The sequence below is a fragment of the Heterodontus francisci genome, chromosome 6, assembly GCF_036365525.1.
Source record: "Heterodontus francisci isolate sHetFra1 chromosome 6, sHetFra1.hap1, whole genome shotgun sequence".
In the NCBI taxonomy this organism is placed as follows: domain Eukaryota; kingdom Metazoa; phylum Chordata; class Chondrichthyes; order Heterodontiformes; family Heterodontidae; genus Heterodontus; species Heterodontus francisci.
In genome coordinates, this window is record NC_090376.1 from 9,519,995 (window position 1) to 9,536,838 (window position 16,844).

Genomic DNA, 16,844 nt, shown 5'->3' on the forward strand with positions numbered 1-16,844 from the left:
CTCGGAGATCTCTGCATTCATCCAAATCAGACCTCCTGCTCAACCAGGATTTTTGTCGCTCCACGATTGGCAGCCGTGCCTTCAGCTGCCTGGACCCTAAGTTCTGGAATTCCCTCCTTGAACCTCTCCTCCTCTCTACCTCCTTTAAGATGCTCCTTAAAACTGACCTCTTTAACCAAGCTTTTTGTCATCTGACCTAATATTTCCTTATGTGACTCTGTGTCAAATTTTGTTTGGTAACCCTCCTGCAAAGTTTGGGATGTTTAATGATATAAATGAAACTTGTTGTATAAACATTTCTGTTTCTATCGTGATATCTGACTATACGATTTGCTACTGTAGATAAGGCATGCGGTACTAACTGCCAGTATTCATGTTTCTTCGTTGCATATAAAGATGTTGCCTGCATTGTCTTTCTGCACAGCATGGCTTTGTACCTGGTGTGTTCGAGTAACTAAATTAGGAACGGTGGTCTTTGGGACCCAGCGGAAACATCCTAGCTCGGTGGGAGGGATCAGAACCCAAGTTTGCCCGGTTCGGAGTTCATCCTTTAAATAAACCTTGCAAGGGAGCTTTGTTAAACCAGTTTTCGAGAACTTTCCATCGAAGATCAGCCGTCAGGGCTTTGGTCGGAGAGCCAAGAGGACCAAGGAAACGCAGAGAAAAGCAGGTAAGAGTCCTGATCAAGCAGGAGCTTTGGGGAGAAGCAGTACCCACAGTCTGGCTGAACAGCAATGGGACAATGTAATACAGAGCTCATTGTTCAGCTGCCTGGCGCTATTTGGAATGGAAAGTTATGGAACTTAAGAAGTTTGCAAAACTTTTTACACTACCGCTTTCTCTCTCCTGTCAGGGATAGTCCAGTGTTGGTTAGAATACTCATGTTGCTACTTGGAATCGTTTCCAACTTTTAGAGAAAAATACTTCAGTGAGACAAAAAATTATGTAATTATTTTTTAAAAACTTGTACAAATGATACATTTAAAGCACAGTCTGTAGAATTCTATAGATGTTTGGGATGTGTCCATATCTGTTAAGACAACAATCTATTAAATTATTTGTAGAAAATTAACAATTTACCATGGTTATAATTAATTAGCAATCTTCTCGAGCCTATCTGCTGTATCCCTTTTGTCTTCTGTGCTTTACGTGCCCAGAAACCCGCTATGATTTTATAAAAACAAATCAGGGTTTGTGTTTCCGATGCTCTTCAAAGTTCTCCTGGAAAAAAAATAGATTTTCAAAAATGGCTGTTCTTGATTCCTAGTAGGGAATGGGAGACAAACCCGAGGGTTGACGACAGAAAAAACTGGAGAAATAGCAAGAAGTCAAACTGGACTCTATGGCAAGACCGGGCAAACTTTGGCAAATAGTCTCTTAAAATTAAACTTATAAACTTTTCGCTCTATCAAGTCCTAAAAGTTGTTTTATTGTTTTGTTGCACTTTGTATTTTGTGTCTTAGTACTAATAATCTAAATTGGAGATCCATTCTAATTTTAGACAGGAGAGGGAATGGATAAGGAAACTTCCAGAAGTCTGGAAAAAATTGTCAACTCTGGCATCAGTCATTGGCTGATTTTATTTCTTTCCTTGCCCCCTCCCCACCCCACCCCCTCTTCCCTTAGTGATTGCTGGGCAGTCCTTTTATCAAAAGCCTTAAAGCAGGGTTATTTTTTTTAAAAGGCAGAGAAAAATGTGATCTCCCCACTTCACTAAAACCACTCCGGCCACACATTCCCATTTTCTTCGAAGTCCTGGGGAAATGATCCTGTGCTTGATTTGTTTATTTTCTTTCAGAATGACAAAGGCAAAAGTTGACATCACTTTCAAAAAGTTGCAAGGTTAGACCCTCTGATATTTATTGTGATTTTGTTTTTTTGAAGATTGTTAATGTACTTCTCCCAAATCTTACAGGTTCTCTGATGACAGTAATCACAGGGATCAGTAATCTCAGAATCTCACTACTGCGGGGCACTGATTTACAGAGAAAGGAATGTAGCCAGATTTTTTTCTCTCACTCTATCTGGTTGCGTGCAGGGACAGAATGCTGTCGTAACATGAAATCATTCTGTTCTCTGTCTCATTGCATTCCACAGATGAGGCCCCTGCCACGTGGAATGTTGCATTTAAAACTCAGTTAGTAGAGTTATGTAGACATTTGAGTTCATTCCTATCTGCTAAGATGCTGCATTTTTCAGTCTCCAGAGATAAGAGGGACAAAAAAAAGTCAAATTTTAAAATTCTCATTACTCGTTTTCAAATCTCTCCATGGCTTTGCCACTCCCTGTCTCTGTAACGGCCTCCAGCCCTACAACTCTCCAAGAAATCTGCCGCAGCTCCAACTCTGGCCTTTTGAACATCCCTAATTTTAATCGCTGTTCACTCGGTGGCCGTGCCTTCAGCCGTCTCGGCCCTAAACTCTGGATTTTCCTCGCTAAACATCTCTACCTTTCTCTACCCCTGTCTTTTTCTTTACAATGCTCCTTAAAGCCAACATCTTTGACCAAGCTTTTGAGTCCCCTTACCGAATATCTCCTAAGTGTTAAATCTGTTCTCTTTACACTTGTATGAAATGCCTTGGGATGTTTTGCCATCTTAAAGGTGCTATATAAATGCAAGTTTTTGTTGTTTTGCATCCGGTCTCCTCTCTGTCGCAGCTCCTGAAACAAAGGCAGCAGTCATTACACTGGTTTAATCTAATTTTCCTGATCAGGAAATGAGAAAGGATTGAATTCTTGTATAACAAACATTTTTCCCCCAAGGAGAGGAAAGCTTGCTGATTGAATTTTTTTTCCCCTGAAGCCTCGCAGAAACAGCTGCAGTTTATTTGAAGCGATAGGCTCCTTTTTACAGAAGAGATTGGTGAGGGAGCTGCGTATCCCGGTCTGTGTTTTTGTTTAAATTTATTAAAGGCAGTAAGTTTAACCAACTGCGTTTGGGTGTGGCCAGACTATTGTCTGAGGGACCTGGGGTTGCCAATTCATCAGGTTTGCCCTGCAGTCTCTGAGAAACTAGGGAGAAAAATCAACAGGGGTGTGAAACAAAATTGTTTCTTTTTTCAGTTTCTTTCTTTATTCATTATAAAAATAATGGTGAATGGGGTAAAAAGGCTCTTCTAACTGACAGTCAAGAATTATCTAGTTGGTTAATGAAAAGTCTGTTCGTTTCCCAATTGGCTGTGGCAATGCTGGTTGCCATGAGGGTGGACATTTCAGGTGACCAATGGCACAAGTGTGGGAGTGGAGCAGTCGGCGGGGGTGGGTGGGGGGTTGGAGGTCATGTGATGTATACGTCAGATGGGCTCCCCTTTTTATTTTTAGTTATATTTTTTTCTTTTTTACTTTTTATTTTTATTTTAGTTTGTTTCATTTTTTTTTTACCATGTGCTTGCCCATTTTTTTCATATTTGTGCTTCTGGCCAGGGCTGTTCATTTTTCTGTCAATTCACACCCTCTCTGCATTAATGCTTGGTCTTTCGGCAGACCATTAACACACCCTTTGCCTTTGCTCCATGACCTTCTTGTCAGTTATTCTCTGTGACCCTCTGTCCTATCAACACCTTCCATTTTGTTATCTCTTGCCCCACCCCCACTTTATTTGGTTTAAACTTAAAATATTTCTAACCTTTGCCAGTTCTGATGAAAGGTCACTGACCTAGAAACATAGAAAATAGGAGCAGGAGTAGGCCATTTGGCCCTTCGAGCCTGCTCCGCCATTCATACTGATCATGGCTGATCATCCAATTCAGTAACCTGTTCCCACTTTCCCCCCCATATCCTTTGATCCCTTTCGTCCCAAAAGCTATATCTAACTCCTCCTTGAAAACATACAATGTTTTGGCCTCAACTGCTTTCTGTGGTAGCGAATTCCACAGGCTCACCACTCTCTGGGTGAAGTAATTTCTCCTCATCTCAGTCCTGAAATGTTTACCCCATATCCTTAGACTGTGGTTCTGGACTCCCCCACCATCGGGAACATCCTTCCTGCATCTACCCGTCAAGTCCTGTTAGAAATTTATAGGTTTCTATGAGATCCCCCTCACTTTTCTGAACTCCAGAGAATGTAATCCTAACCGACTCAATCTCTCCTCATACGTCAGTCCTACCATCCCAGGAATCAGTCTGATAAACCTTCGCTGCCCTCCCTCTATAGCAAGAACATCCTTCCTCAGATAAGGAGACCAAAACTGCACACAATATTCCAGGTGTAGCCTCACCAAGGCCCTGTATAATTGCAGCAAGACATCCCTGCTCCTGTACTCGAATCCTCTCGCTATGAAGGCCAACATACCATTTGCCCTTTTTACCGCCTGTTGCATTTGAAATGTTATTTCTGCTTCTCTCTCCACAGATGCTGCCAGACCTGCTGAGTATTTTCAGCATTTTTTGTTTTTATTTCATATTTCCAGCATCTGTAGTATTTTTTGCTTTTATTTTAATGCCTCCTTTCTAGTTGGGCTGAGAACATACTGGTCAAGGAAGTTCTTCTGAACACATTTCAGAAATTCCTCTCCCTCCTTACCCTTTACTCTAAAATTATCCCAATCGATATTTGGGTCATTAAAGTCTCCCAATATCACCACTCTATAGTTCTTGCACATCTCTCTGATTTCCCTGCAGATTTGCCTCTCTATCTCTCACTATTTGGAGGCCTACAGAACACCCCCAGTAGCGTGATCATACCCTCTTGGCTTGTCAACTCCAACCAAATGGATTCAAAGAGCTCTAGTAAAATTGGATTCAATTGGAATCAGTGAGTACAATTCTACGGTGAGTAACTTCCTGACTCCCCAATGTCTGTCCAACTTCTACAAGGCACAAGTCAGGAGTGTGATGGAATACTCTCCACTTGCCTGGATGGGTGCAGCTCCAACAACACTCAAGAAGCTCGACACCATCCAGGACAAAGCAGCCCGTTTGATTGGCACCCCATCTACAAACATTCACTCCCTTCACCACCGACACAGTTGCAGCAGTGCGTACATTATACAAAATGCACTGCAGCAATGAACCAAGGCTCCTTCGACAGCACCTTCCAAACCCACGACCTCTACCAACTAGAAGGACAAGGGCGGCAGATGCATGGGAACACCACCACCTGCAAGTTCCCCTCCAAGTCACACACCATCCTGAATTGGAACAATATCGCCGTTCCTTCACTGTCGCTGGGTCAAAATCCTGGAACTCTCTTCCTAACAGCACTGTGGGTGTACCTACCCCAAATGGACTGCAGCAGTTCAGGAAGGCAGCTCACCACCACCTTATGGAGGGCAATTAGGGATGGGCAATAAATGCTGGCCTAGCCAGCGACGCATGAATGAATAAAAAAAAAAAAGTCCTATCTTTCTTCTTCTCGCATCTCCACAAACACATCCAAAGAGAATTAATTACAATTTTTGATTTGCTACATGAACCAATTGAAATGTGGCCTCTCATGGGACATGTGCTTCTGGAAAGTTTCCCCCCACAAGCTCAGAGCTAACATGAAGAAAGCAAGATCCCACAAACCAGAATGAGATAATGACCAGATTACTTGTTTTTCTTTTAGTGGTGTTGGTTAAGGGATACTATTGGCCTGGGTAGTGGACACAGCCACTGTAGGGATGTACCGAGCCCCAGCAAGAGTCGGTGTGGAGTCAGAGAGGAGGCGAGAAAATTGTTACTTGGGGTTGGAGAGGAAGGAAATTGCAAAGAAAACCTGCAGCCTTTATCTGCCTGTGTCTGTGTGTTCTTCTGTGTATGTTGATGCTATCCGGTATCCTGAGCCCAGTGTGGGTTGTTATCTAGTAAATTGTGTATAATTACACAAGTCACTGCTCCCTGTGTGACTCGTGCAGCTTTGTGATCTGATTGTGATGATTACCCAGGAGTGAATTATTGCAGAATAAGCAAGTGTGTGAAGCAGATTTCTGGGAATGTTATGAAAACCCTGGGAAGTCCCTTCCTCACTGGCTGAGGCTTTGCCACGTAGACAGCTGCTCAAATCAGAGAAGCTTTTGGATGAAGTTGTACAGAAAATTGTTTGGGACCAATGCTAAAGATTCACTAGCTGGCACAGAATGAAATGCCCACTGTGCTTATCTGTTACTTGTTGGAGACTCAAGCAGTGTCTGAAAAGCTACAAATCCGAAATAGGCATTTAATGGTTACATACCGGCCTTGACGTAGTGTTATTTAAATTTCATTCTCCTCTTCTGTCTTACTGCTCCTTAAGGCAGCTTGCAGGGAATAGTTCTGTGGCTACAACTCTAAATGCAAGTCTAGACAACTCTTTCTCTCAATGTGGGGCATACAGCCAATCCCATTCTGCTGTGCTTCGCACCAAATCCCGTTCATCCATTTCCCCTGTGCTTGCTGATCTATATTTGTTTCCCAGTCAAGCAATGCCTCCGTTTCAAAATTCTCATCCTTATTTTCAAATGCTTCCCTATCTCTGTAATCTCCTTCAGGCCCACAACCCTCCGAAATCTCTGCATTCTGCCAATTCTGGCCTGTTACACATCCCTGATCTTAATCATTCCGCCATTTGGTGGTTGTGCCTTCAGCTGCCTAGGCCTAAGCTGTGAAATTCCTTCCTTTAAATCTCTCTACCTCTCTCTTTCCTTTAAGTTGCTGCTTAAAACATATCTCTTTGACCAAGCTTTTGGCCATTTGGCCCAATATCCCCTCCTGTGGTTCCGTATCAAATTTTGTTCCATAATGCTCCTGTCAAGCGCCTTGGGATGTTTTATTACATTAAAGGCACTATATGAATGCAAGTTTTTGTTGTACGCACATGTGCAAAATACACGCATATACACAGACACATACTTGCACACAAATATAACACACACACACACACACACACACACCTCCTTACAGGGCTCACCAGAAAGAGGACAGCAGTTGCTCAAGACAGCAGTTGATGTCTTCCTCAGTACAAATAAACTGTTTAGGGTGGGGGTTTCAGTTGAAGGACATCACCAGTGTAGCTTTAATCTGTATTCCTCTTTTAACTTGTCTGAATGTGGCAGAGCTAGATTCATGATAAAGTAATTATATCTCCACCAATTTCAGACTCTTACTTGGAACGATGCAGACCCAAGTTATACTGATAGCTTTGCATTGCTCTCTGACTCGGCAAAGGAGAATTCACTGGTCTCCAAAACCCTCAGTCAAATTTCAATGTTGTCCACTTGGTTTAGTTATGAAGCTCTAGCCTCAGAAGTCAGACTTTTATGCCCCACATCAGTCTTTGAGCACTGGGCTAACACTGGAGCTCAGTACTGAGGGAGTGCTGCACTGTTGGAGGTGCTGCCCTTGGCGTGAGAGGTTAATAAAGAGCATGGGAACAGAAGTTGAGCATTCAGCATCCTCGAGGCTCTGAGTAAATGCTTTGTTTCTCTTCACTTTGCAGGATTTAACTGTCAACGTCCACCGGAACCATGTGGATGAACCAGCTTGTAGCCGTCAGCCTCCTGATCGTCATTGCATCAGCTGAGGAGAAGCTGAGTGAGCACGCAACCGCCCTGGCAGACAGCAGCGTCAAGCTGGGCCTGAACCTCTACCTAACCATGGCCAAGGACAAGGGCTCTGAGAACATCCTGATCTCTCCTGTGGTGGTCGCCTCTTCCCTCGGGCTGGTGTCGCTCGCTGCCAGGGATCCGACCGCCAGTGAGGCCAAGGCGATGCTCGACATGAGTAAAGTCCAAGACAACAAGCTCCACTCGGCACTTTCCCAGCTGCTGGTTGAAGTCAGCAATTCCACAGCGCGCAATGTGACCTGGAGGATCGGCAGCCGGCTGTACGGGCCTACCTCAGTCAACTTTGCCGAGGACTTTGTGAAGAAGAGCAAGAAGCACTACAACTACGAGCATTCCAAAATCAACTTCAGGGATAAGAAGGGTGCACTGAAGTCCATCAACGAGTGGGCGGCAGAGACCACCGATGGCAAGCTTCCTGAGGTCACGAAAACCCTGGAGAAAACTGACGGTGCCATGATTGTCAACGCAATGTTCTTCAAACGTATGGTGGTTTCCCATAGTGATTACATTTGGTATTTTGGGCATGAGTTTAAATCCATTTACTCTTCTACAAGCAAACAAATTAAATTAACTATTCCCTTCCTATTTACAGCTCACTGGGATGAGAAATTCCACCAGAAGATGGTAGACCAGCGTAGCTTCATGGTGAGCCGATCTGTAACAGTTGGGATTGACATGATGCATCGCACAGGTATGTGCCCTCCACCTCACTTTTGCCAGATGTTTGTGTGTTCGAGTCCCACTTCAGAGACTTGAGCCTATGAGCTACACTAATGCTCCCAGTGCAGTACTGAGGCAGAGCTACACTGTCCGAGGTGCCGTCTTTCAGATGAGACGTTAAATCAAGGCCCCGTCTGACCTATTAGGTAAGATGTAGAAGATCCCGTGGCACCATTTTGAGGAAGGGGAGTTCTCTCCAGTGTCCTGCCCAATATTTATCCCTTAACCAACATCACTAAAAAATAAGATTATCTGGTCATTATTATATTGCTGTTTGTGGGAGCTTGCTGTGCGCAAATTGGCTTCTGTGCTTCCTATATTACAGCAGTGACTACACTTCGAAAGCACTTCATTGGCTGTAAAGTGCTTTGAGGTATCCTGTGGTTGTGAAAGGCTCTATAAAATTGGAAGTTCTTTCTTTTTCCCCTCCTCAGTGGCAGGTACTGACTCCTGGCTGGAGTACAGGTTGGCAGGTGCTGGTTCATCTGCCAATTTCTAGTTCACCCAGGGCCATATGTCTCGGCACTTTGCACACGTGCGTGAATTGCCATTGGGTGTCAGGAGGCTCTCGGAGGATGAGTTATCTTCACAGCCGAGCCCAATTTCTGACCTCCCCAGGAGTCCACGCCTGAGCATTTTCTGGTGTTGAAGCCGAGCTCAATCCTGTCCTCCCCCAAACACCCACACCTATGCTTTTACAGCAGGGGTCACTGGATATCTGTCAGCAACAAGATTCTAATGCAAAAGCAGTGAGGACAATAGTGTCCTGTGTGCCTAATTAAATCCATTTAATTTAGTGACTAATTTAATCACTCTACTATTGGAAGCCCAAAGCTTTGGAATTCCCTCCTTACACCTCTCTATCCTCCTTTAAGACACTTCTCAAAATCTACCTCTTCACCAAGTTTCTGGTCATCAGTCTTAATATCTCTTTTATGTGGCTGTGTGTCCCAATATAGAGTCATAGAGAGATGCAGCACCGAAACAGGCCCTTCAGCCCACCGAGTCCGCGCCGACCATCAACCACCCATTTATACTAATCCTACATTAATCCCATTTTTTCCCTCTCACATCCCCACCTTCCCTCAATTCTCCTACCACCTACCTACACTAGGGGCATTTTTTTTTTTACAATGGCCAATTTACCTATCAACCTGCAAGTCTTTGGCAAGTGTGAGGAAACCGGAGCACCCCAGGTGGTCACAGGGAGAACTTGCAAACTCCACACAGGCAGTACCCAGAACCGAACCCGGGTCGCTGGAGTTGTGAGGCTGCGGTGCTAACCACTGTTTTGTTTGGCAATGCTCCTGTGAAGTACCTCGGGATAGGTTGCTATGTTGAAGCTGCTATATAAATACAACTAGTTATACTTGTAGTTGTAATAAAGTCCCATGAGCATTTACGTGTTAAGGAGAATGGAATGGGACTGTGTCCATCTAGCAAGAAGTATCACCTCTTCACTTTTAAAAATTCTCTCGCTGAAGGGGTGAATTGACATTTCACGCCAGAGTCTCCACACACCAGCCAGCAGGTAGCAACACTGATTTGGAATCCATTCACTACAAGGATGTCAATTAGGGTAAGAGTGAGCTTGGCAAACTCAACCTTAACTGATGGCCCAGCAGAGGAAAGGAGATGAGGTGGGAAGCTGGATTGGTGATGGAATCAGGGCTCCTTCCCTTCTTTGCAACGCACCTAGAATCTTACAGCACAGAAGGAGGCCATTTGGCCCATTGTGCGTGTGTTGGATCTTTGAAAGAGCTTTCCAATTAGTCTCACTACGCTACTCTTTCCCCATATTCCTGCAAAGTTTCTCCCCTTCAAATATTCTATTTCCTTTTGAAAGTTATTAGCTTCCATCTGCGTTTATAAAAAAAAAAAAAAAAAATTTCATCTCCCCTCTGGTTCTTGTCCCAATCACGTTAAATCCGTGTCCTCTGGTTACCAACCCTCCTGCCACTGGAAACAGTTTCTGCTTATTTACTCTATCAAAACCTTTTAAGATTTTGAACCCGACACATTGGTTAGCACCGCAGCCTCACAGCACTAGGGACCCGGGTTCGATTCTGGGTACTCCCTGTGCGGAGTTTGCAAGTTCTCCCTGTGTCTGCGTGGGTTTTCACCGGGTGCTCCGGTTTCCTCCCACATCCAAAGACTTGCAGGTGATGGGTAAATTGGCCATTATAAATTGCCCCTAGTATAGGTAGGTGGTAGGGAATATGGGATTACTGTAGGGTTAGTATAAATGGGTGGTTGTTGGTCGGCACAGACTCGAAGGGCCTGTTTCAGTGCTGTATCTCTAAATATAAAAATAAATAGAACCCCTCTATTCAGTATTTGTTTTTCTCCCACTTTAGGTCTTTATAACTTCTATAAGGACGAAAGCAACCAGGTGTACGTTTTGGAGATGGCCCTGGCCCACCAGCTATCCAGCATGGTCTTTGTCATGCCATACTACCTGCAGCCACTGGACAGAATAGAGAAACTGTTGACCAAGGATCAGATCAACAGCTGGTTGGGCAAGCTTCAGAAACAGGCTGTGGCCATCTCCTTGCCAAAGATCAAGTTGGGGGTTAGCCATGAGCTACAGGTAAGCCTTAGACTAGAAAGAACTTGCATTCATACAGTACCTTTCACGACCTTAGGACATCCCAAAAAGCCCTTCCTTTACAGGTAGGGAAATGCAGCAGCCAATTTGTGCACAGCAAGATCTCACAAACAGCTTTTTTAAAAGTGGTGTAAGTTGAGTAGTAAATGTTGGGTCTGATGCTTGTCAGAACTCCCCTGCTGTCCTTTGAAATAGTGCCAAGGGCTCTACCCCTGACAGTGCAGCACTCCCTCAGTCCTGCGGTTGGAGTTTCAGCCTGGATTATGGGCTCGGGTCTCTGGAATGGAGACTTGGACCCTCAGCCTTCTAACTGAGAACCGAAAGTTTTACCCTACTGAGTTAAAATTGATACAGTGACAAAGTCTAGAACATTGGCTTCAGTTTGGTCCGGCACCCTAATGATCGTTAAAGGTTGTTATTGAATACTTTTATGATAAAGTGGCTCAGGGAGCAATTGGAAGTGTCCTTGTCGGGACAGGATCTGGGGCCCAGCATTATTCTCAAATAGTAGCTCATTCATGCTGCTTTTCCCAAGGCTGTGTACTGCGACCCCTTCAGGAAAAGGCAATTTACAGCAGGAATGTTTTGCGGTTATTTTCCCTCCTCTGTGTGGTGCCATTGTTAGTTTTTTAAGGAAGTTAGTTGACCTGCTTCCCATTCTCAAAACCAGTTTGTTCGGAATGTTACTGGGGTTAAAAGGGTTAAATTACGAGGCCAGATTGCATAGACTAGGCTTGTATACTCTTGCATTAGAAGATTAAGGGGTGATCGGATTGAGGTTTTAAGATGATTAAAGGGGTCGATAGAAACTATTTTCTCCGGTGGAATGGTCCAAAACAAGGGGGCATAACCTTACAATTAGAGCTAGACTGTTTAGAGGTGATGTCAGGAGGCACTTCTTTACACAAAGCATAGTGGAAATCTGGAACTTTCTCCCCCAGAAGCTGTTGAGGTTGGGTGGCAAGCGAAACTTTCAGAACTGAGATTGATAGATTTTCATAGGATAAGGGTATTAAGGGATACTTAACCAAGACGGGTCGATGAAGTTAAGATACAGATCAGCCATGACCTAATTGAATGGTGGAAAAGGCTTGAGGGGCTGAATGGCCTCCTTTTGTTCCTAATACCCATGATAGACTTAACTTTAGCTAAGAGGTCTTTCTTTTAATGGAAATACCTCATTTTTTTCTTGGTTTCAAATGATGATTTGGTGAGCAGTCGCTGGTATCAAGTTGCCTAATTACATCACCAGAGCCTGTTAGTCCGTTGTGTCCCTGACCATGCCTTGCTTTCACTCTCCTAATACCAAGAAAGAAGGAGCTTGCATTTATATAGCACTGATCTATCTCAACCTCAGAATGTCCTAATGCAGTTTACAGCCAATGAAGTACTTTTGAAGTGTAGTAACTGTTATAATGTAGGAAACGTGACAGCCAATTTTCACTCACATAGCAATGACCAGTTAATTTGTTTTAGTAATATGGTTGAGGGCTAAGCAAAGCAGATTAACTAATCACTAAATTCATGCTATTTGTGGGAGCTTGCTATGCACAAAAAGGACTACCACAACAAAGCTTGTTCTCGGGCGACGCTGGCAAGCGTCCCATCCCTAGTTGCCCTGAGAAGGTGGTGGTGAGCTTCCTTCTTGAACTGTTGCAGTTCATGTGCTAATGGTCCTTCCATGATGGAGGTTGTGTAGGGAACACTGGGATTTTGATTGCTGTTGATGAAGCAATAGCCGTGTGCGTCTTGGAGATGATAGTGTTACCATGTCGAAACTGCTGCTATTCTTTAGGGATAGAGGTGATAGGAAGCTGCTGATCAAGTGAAGTTGGTGAGTTGCTGAATGCCTCCTATACATTACAGTATCATATAACCACAGTACACCACTGGTGGAAGGGGATGGATATTGAGTCCAGTTAGGAGTCGCCAAACCTTCAGGATTGTCCTGGAATTTCCAGGAATTAAAATCTAATCTCCAGGAAACTGCAGCAAGCGAAGCCCCATGAAAAAAAAACATAGAAATAATTTTAAAAACTGTATTTAAAACAATACATATTTGTACACTTTGGCTACTCATTATGAAAATATCTGAGATGAGAGGAAAAGGCTGTTTTACTGACAGTCAAGAATCATCCAATCGGGTAATGAAGAGTCTATTCGTTTTCGATTGGCTGTAGAAGGCAGAACACTTGCAAGTATGGGTGTGTCAGGTGACCAATGGTGGGAGAGTTTGGAGGTGGGTGGCTGGGAGGAGGTCATGTGATGAGACCTCGAAGAATATGTCCCACCAGAGTTGGTAACCCTAAGTCCAGTGGCTGAGCCACCATCGATGTCGATTGCTCTGTTCTGGATGATGTTGGAGCTGCACCCATTGGGCATTTAATAATGGCTTAAGTCAACAATGTAATTCATTGCCTGAGAAGCACTTTGGAGAGGTGTGATTATGTGCTGTACAAATACAGGATGTCTTTTGTTGATTTAATGATTGATCTATCATGTTGTGCTGTTGCTAAAATACATTGAAGAGCTTCCTCCTGCTCAGAGTTAAATTATAAGGACAGGTTGCCTCAACATGACCTGTATTACCTTAAGTACAGGAGATTGAGAGGTGAACTGCTCAAGGTGTTCAAACGAAAAGTATTCAATAGGGTAGATATGGAGAAACTATTATTCTGGTGGGAAAGTAAGAACAAGGATGCATAATCTTAAAATTAAAGCTTGACCATTCAGGAGTGAAATCAGAAGGCACAAAGGGTAGTGGAAATATGGCACGCTGTCCCCTCTGCACCCCTCCCCCTTAAACGGCAGTGGTTGGTGGGGGAGTGGGAGGGAGTTCAATAGATTTGTGAGGTACGGGTATCAAGGGATATGGAACAAATGGAGTTGAGCTGCAGATCAGCCGTGTTGTAATTGAGTGATGGAGCAGGCTCAAGGGACTGAACGCTTCTTATGCTCCTGCACCAGTTGTGACCTATATGAATTTTTACTTTGAACCTAGAAACATCTGGCCAGCATGGGTTTGACCACAGCTGTTGACAAAAGCAAAGCTGACTTGTCCAAGATCTCTGGTAAGAAGGACCTCTACCTGGCCAATGTCCTCCATGCTGCTGCCCTGGAGTGGAGCACTGATGGAAACCCATTTGACGCCTTCATCTATTCGCGAGAAGAGCTGAAGAATCCCGAGATCTTCTACGCCGATCACCCATTCTTCTTCCTGGTCAAGGACAAAAAGACTAATTCAGTCCTCTTCATTGGGCGGCTGGTGAAGCCTGAAGGTCGCAAAATGCATGACGAGCTGTAACCTCAGTTCGGGTTCAGTACGTAAGATGCAGGTGTTGTGGTCAATGTGCAAAATGCAACACGTTTTAAAGTTATTGTTAAAATGTCAACTATTCTATCTTAACAGTTTGGCGTCCTGTCTTTGGGTTAGAGTGCTAGTTGTTTGGAGAATGGCCATCTCCAATCACAACTCAGCGGGATATTACTGGCCACTTAACGGCCCTTTTCCCAACCCTCAACCCCTCCCTCCAAATTCTGGTGGATTTGAGCCAAAAGCAACTGATGCTTCCAGCTCCACTCTGGTTCCACAACATGTTCTCAGTGAAGCTGTATTACTACTTCCACCACAAAATTTCTGTATGTTCAATCAGTAGCAGTGATGGGACTGAAGGCTATAGAGAATTAAATCAAACTAACAGCACAGAAACAGGCCGTGCCCTATCATATCCTTCTATTCCTTTCTCTCTTGTGTTTATCTAGCCTCCCCTTAAATGCATCCATGTCATTCACCACAACAAATTCATCTGGCAGTGAGTTCCACATTTTCACCACTTTGGGTAAAGAAGTTTCTCCTAGATTCCCGATGGGGTTTATGAGTGTCTTATGTTTTTATAAAACATGTTGACCACTTCTGGAAAGGTTTGATTTGAAATATTTTGATTTAAACCTCAGCCTTTTTAAAAAAAAAAAAATGGAATTTACTACGAGAGTTTCAAATTCTCAAGGAGTGGTGGAGCTGTGGAGCATATTGAATACAGCAACTATTGACCTGCAGTCATCATGGGGATTTGATGTGAAGTTTTCATACTTGGTCCAATTGAGTTGTGTTAAATGCCCAGCACAGAGTTCTGAATTTTTCTGTCCCATGGTCTTCAGGGAGCAATTTACACTTTAACTGTTGGGTGATGTATGAGCAACTAGACTATTACTGGTTGGAGTCAGAGAAGGTGACTGTGCATCACTAAATTAGTCCAGTTGCACCACTTAGCGTACGTTACTTAGAATTTACAGCAAAGAAACAGGCCATTCGGTCCAACTGGTCTGTTCTGGTATTTATGCTCCACACGAGCCTCCTCCCACCCGACTTCATCTAACCCTGTCGACATAAACTTCAGTTCCTTTCTCCTTCGTGTGTTTATCCAGCTTCCCCTTAAATGCACCTTTGCTATTCACCTCATACATCATACATCAAACGCTCCGTGGTAGAAAATTCCACATTTTGGGTATAGAAATTTCTCCAATATCAATCCAGAAGGGAATTTCGTATTCATATTTATGAATCGCTAGTTTTGGACTCGCCCACAAGTAGTTGTTTGTAGTCATACTGATGTGTTAAATAAACCTGGTGAAAATCCTGTAAATACTCTGTATGGTTGGAGAAGTAGAAGGGATCCTCCAACTCGAAGGTGGAAAAATGGGACAATGGCCACGAGAACCTCAATTATCTGTGTTGTGTTCGAGTACGCTGGGGAGAAAGACATCAAGGGGGAAAACTGACACATGATTTGAGATCACCTCTCTCCCTATTCTTAGCCTGATGCCATGAGTGTTTGGTTTCCCATTGATTTATTCTAATCAAGTGTTGACCTGGTTCAACATGAGGCGTCTCGCAGATTGAACCCAGCAAGTTTTGTGGGTGGGCACCCCCAAGGGCTGGTGACTTCCTGCACCTCAAGCTCAGAACAACCAAGGTATCCTACTGGATAAAGAACAGAGCCTGTGGCAAATAGATTTATTTTTTTTTAAATTGCATTTTAGCCGGTTTGTGCAAAAGCAACTCCCACAAAATGTTTGGGGGCTTGATCAGGAGCAGGGCCGAAACAGTTTTTGTGAGCGGTGAATGTATATCCTGAAATTGGGCTGATGACAAAATACCGCATTGGGAGAAAGTTCTGTCATTGATCTACCCATTGACTGACAGTGGATTTATTCATATTGTAGAACCTCCTGGACCATAAATCTGTTTAGATGGATTAGTGGCAACTGTCACAACATCTGTGGAACCACTCTTTGATTACATTTCACAATTAAAATTTGAAATGACAAATTTCCTTTCTATCTCCTTTTTGTCTTCAATGAGAAGTTGTTGCAGAGAGTATGGTTTGAGGGAGGGTTAGGGAAACTTGGCCTATGGGTGTCTGGTCTCGTACACTCACCAGACCTGGAAAAACCAGTGAAGATCTGACCAGTGAGGGTTGATGTTAGAGCACTGCCAATTGCCATGAGCATCCTTGTTTTTTTAAAATTCATTCATGGGATGTGGGCGTCGATGGCTAGGCCAGCATTTATTGCCCATCCCTAATTGCCCTTGAAGGTGGTGGTGAGCTGCCTTCTTGAACCGCTGTAGTCCATGTGGGGTAGGTACACCCACAGTGCTGTTAGAAAGGGAGTTCCAGGATTTTGACCCACCAACAGTGAAGGAACATCAATATAGTTCCAAATCGGGATGGTGTGTGACTTGGAGGGGAACTTGCAGGTCTTGCAGGTGGTGGTGTTCCCATGCATCTGCTGCCTTTGTCCTAGTTGGTAGAGGTCACAGGTTTAGAAGGTGCTGTCTAAGGGGCCTCGGTGCGTTGCTGCAATGCATCTTGTAGATGGTACACACTGCTGCCACTGTGAGTCGGTGGTGGAGGGAGTGAATGTTTGTGGATGGAGTGCCAATCAAGCGGGCTGCTTTGTCCTGGATGGTGTTGAGCTTCTTGAGTGTTGTT

At 44.0% G+C, this 16,844-nt stretch overlaps 1 protein-coding gene across 3 annotated transcripts; it reads left to right on the plus strand.

The window, feature by feature from the left end:
* Positions 1–511: 511 nt before the first annotated feature.
* Positions 512–16,184, plus strand: LOC137371122 (serpin H1-like). 3 transcript variants are annotated; one of them, XM_068033091.1, is made up of 7 exons: positions 512–670; positions 1,799–1,842; positions 4,621–4,770; positions 7,397–8,004; positions 8,116–8,214; positions 10,601–10,833; positions 13,853–16,184. In XM_068033091.1, exons 4-7 carry the CDS (start codon positions 7,425–7,427, stop codon positions 14,153–14,155), a joined length of 1,215 nt encoding a protein of 404 aa, XP_067889192.1. In that variant the 5' UTR covers positions 512–670; positions 1,799–1,842; positions 4,621–4,770; positions 7,397–7,424; the 3' UTR covers positions 14,156–16,184. The 3 variants fall into 3 exon arrangements, with proteins under 3 accessions (XP_067889192.1, XP_067889190.1, XP_067889191.1); XM_068033089.1 differs by lacking the exon at positions 4,621–4,770; XM_068033090.1 differs by lacking the exons at positions 1,799–1,842; positions 4,621–4,770.
* Positions 16,185–16,844: the final 660 nt, after the last annotated feature.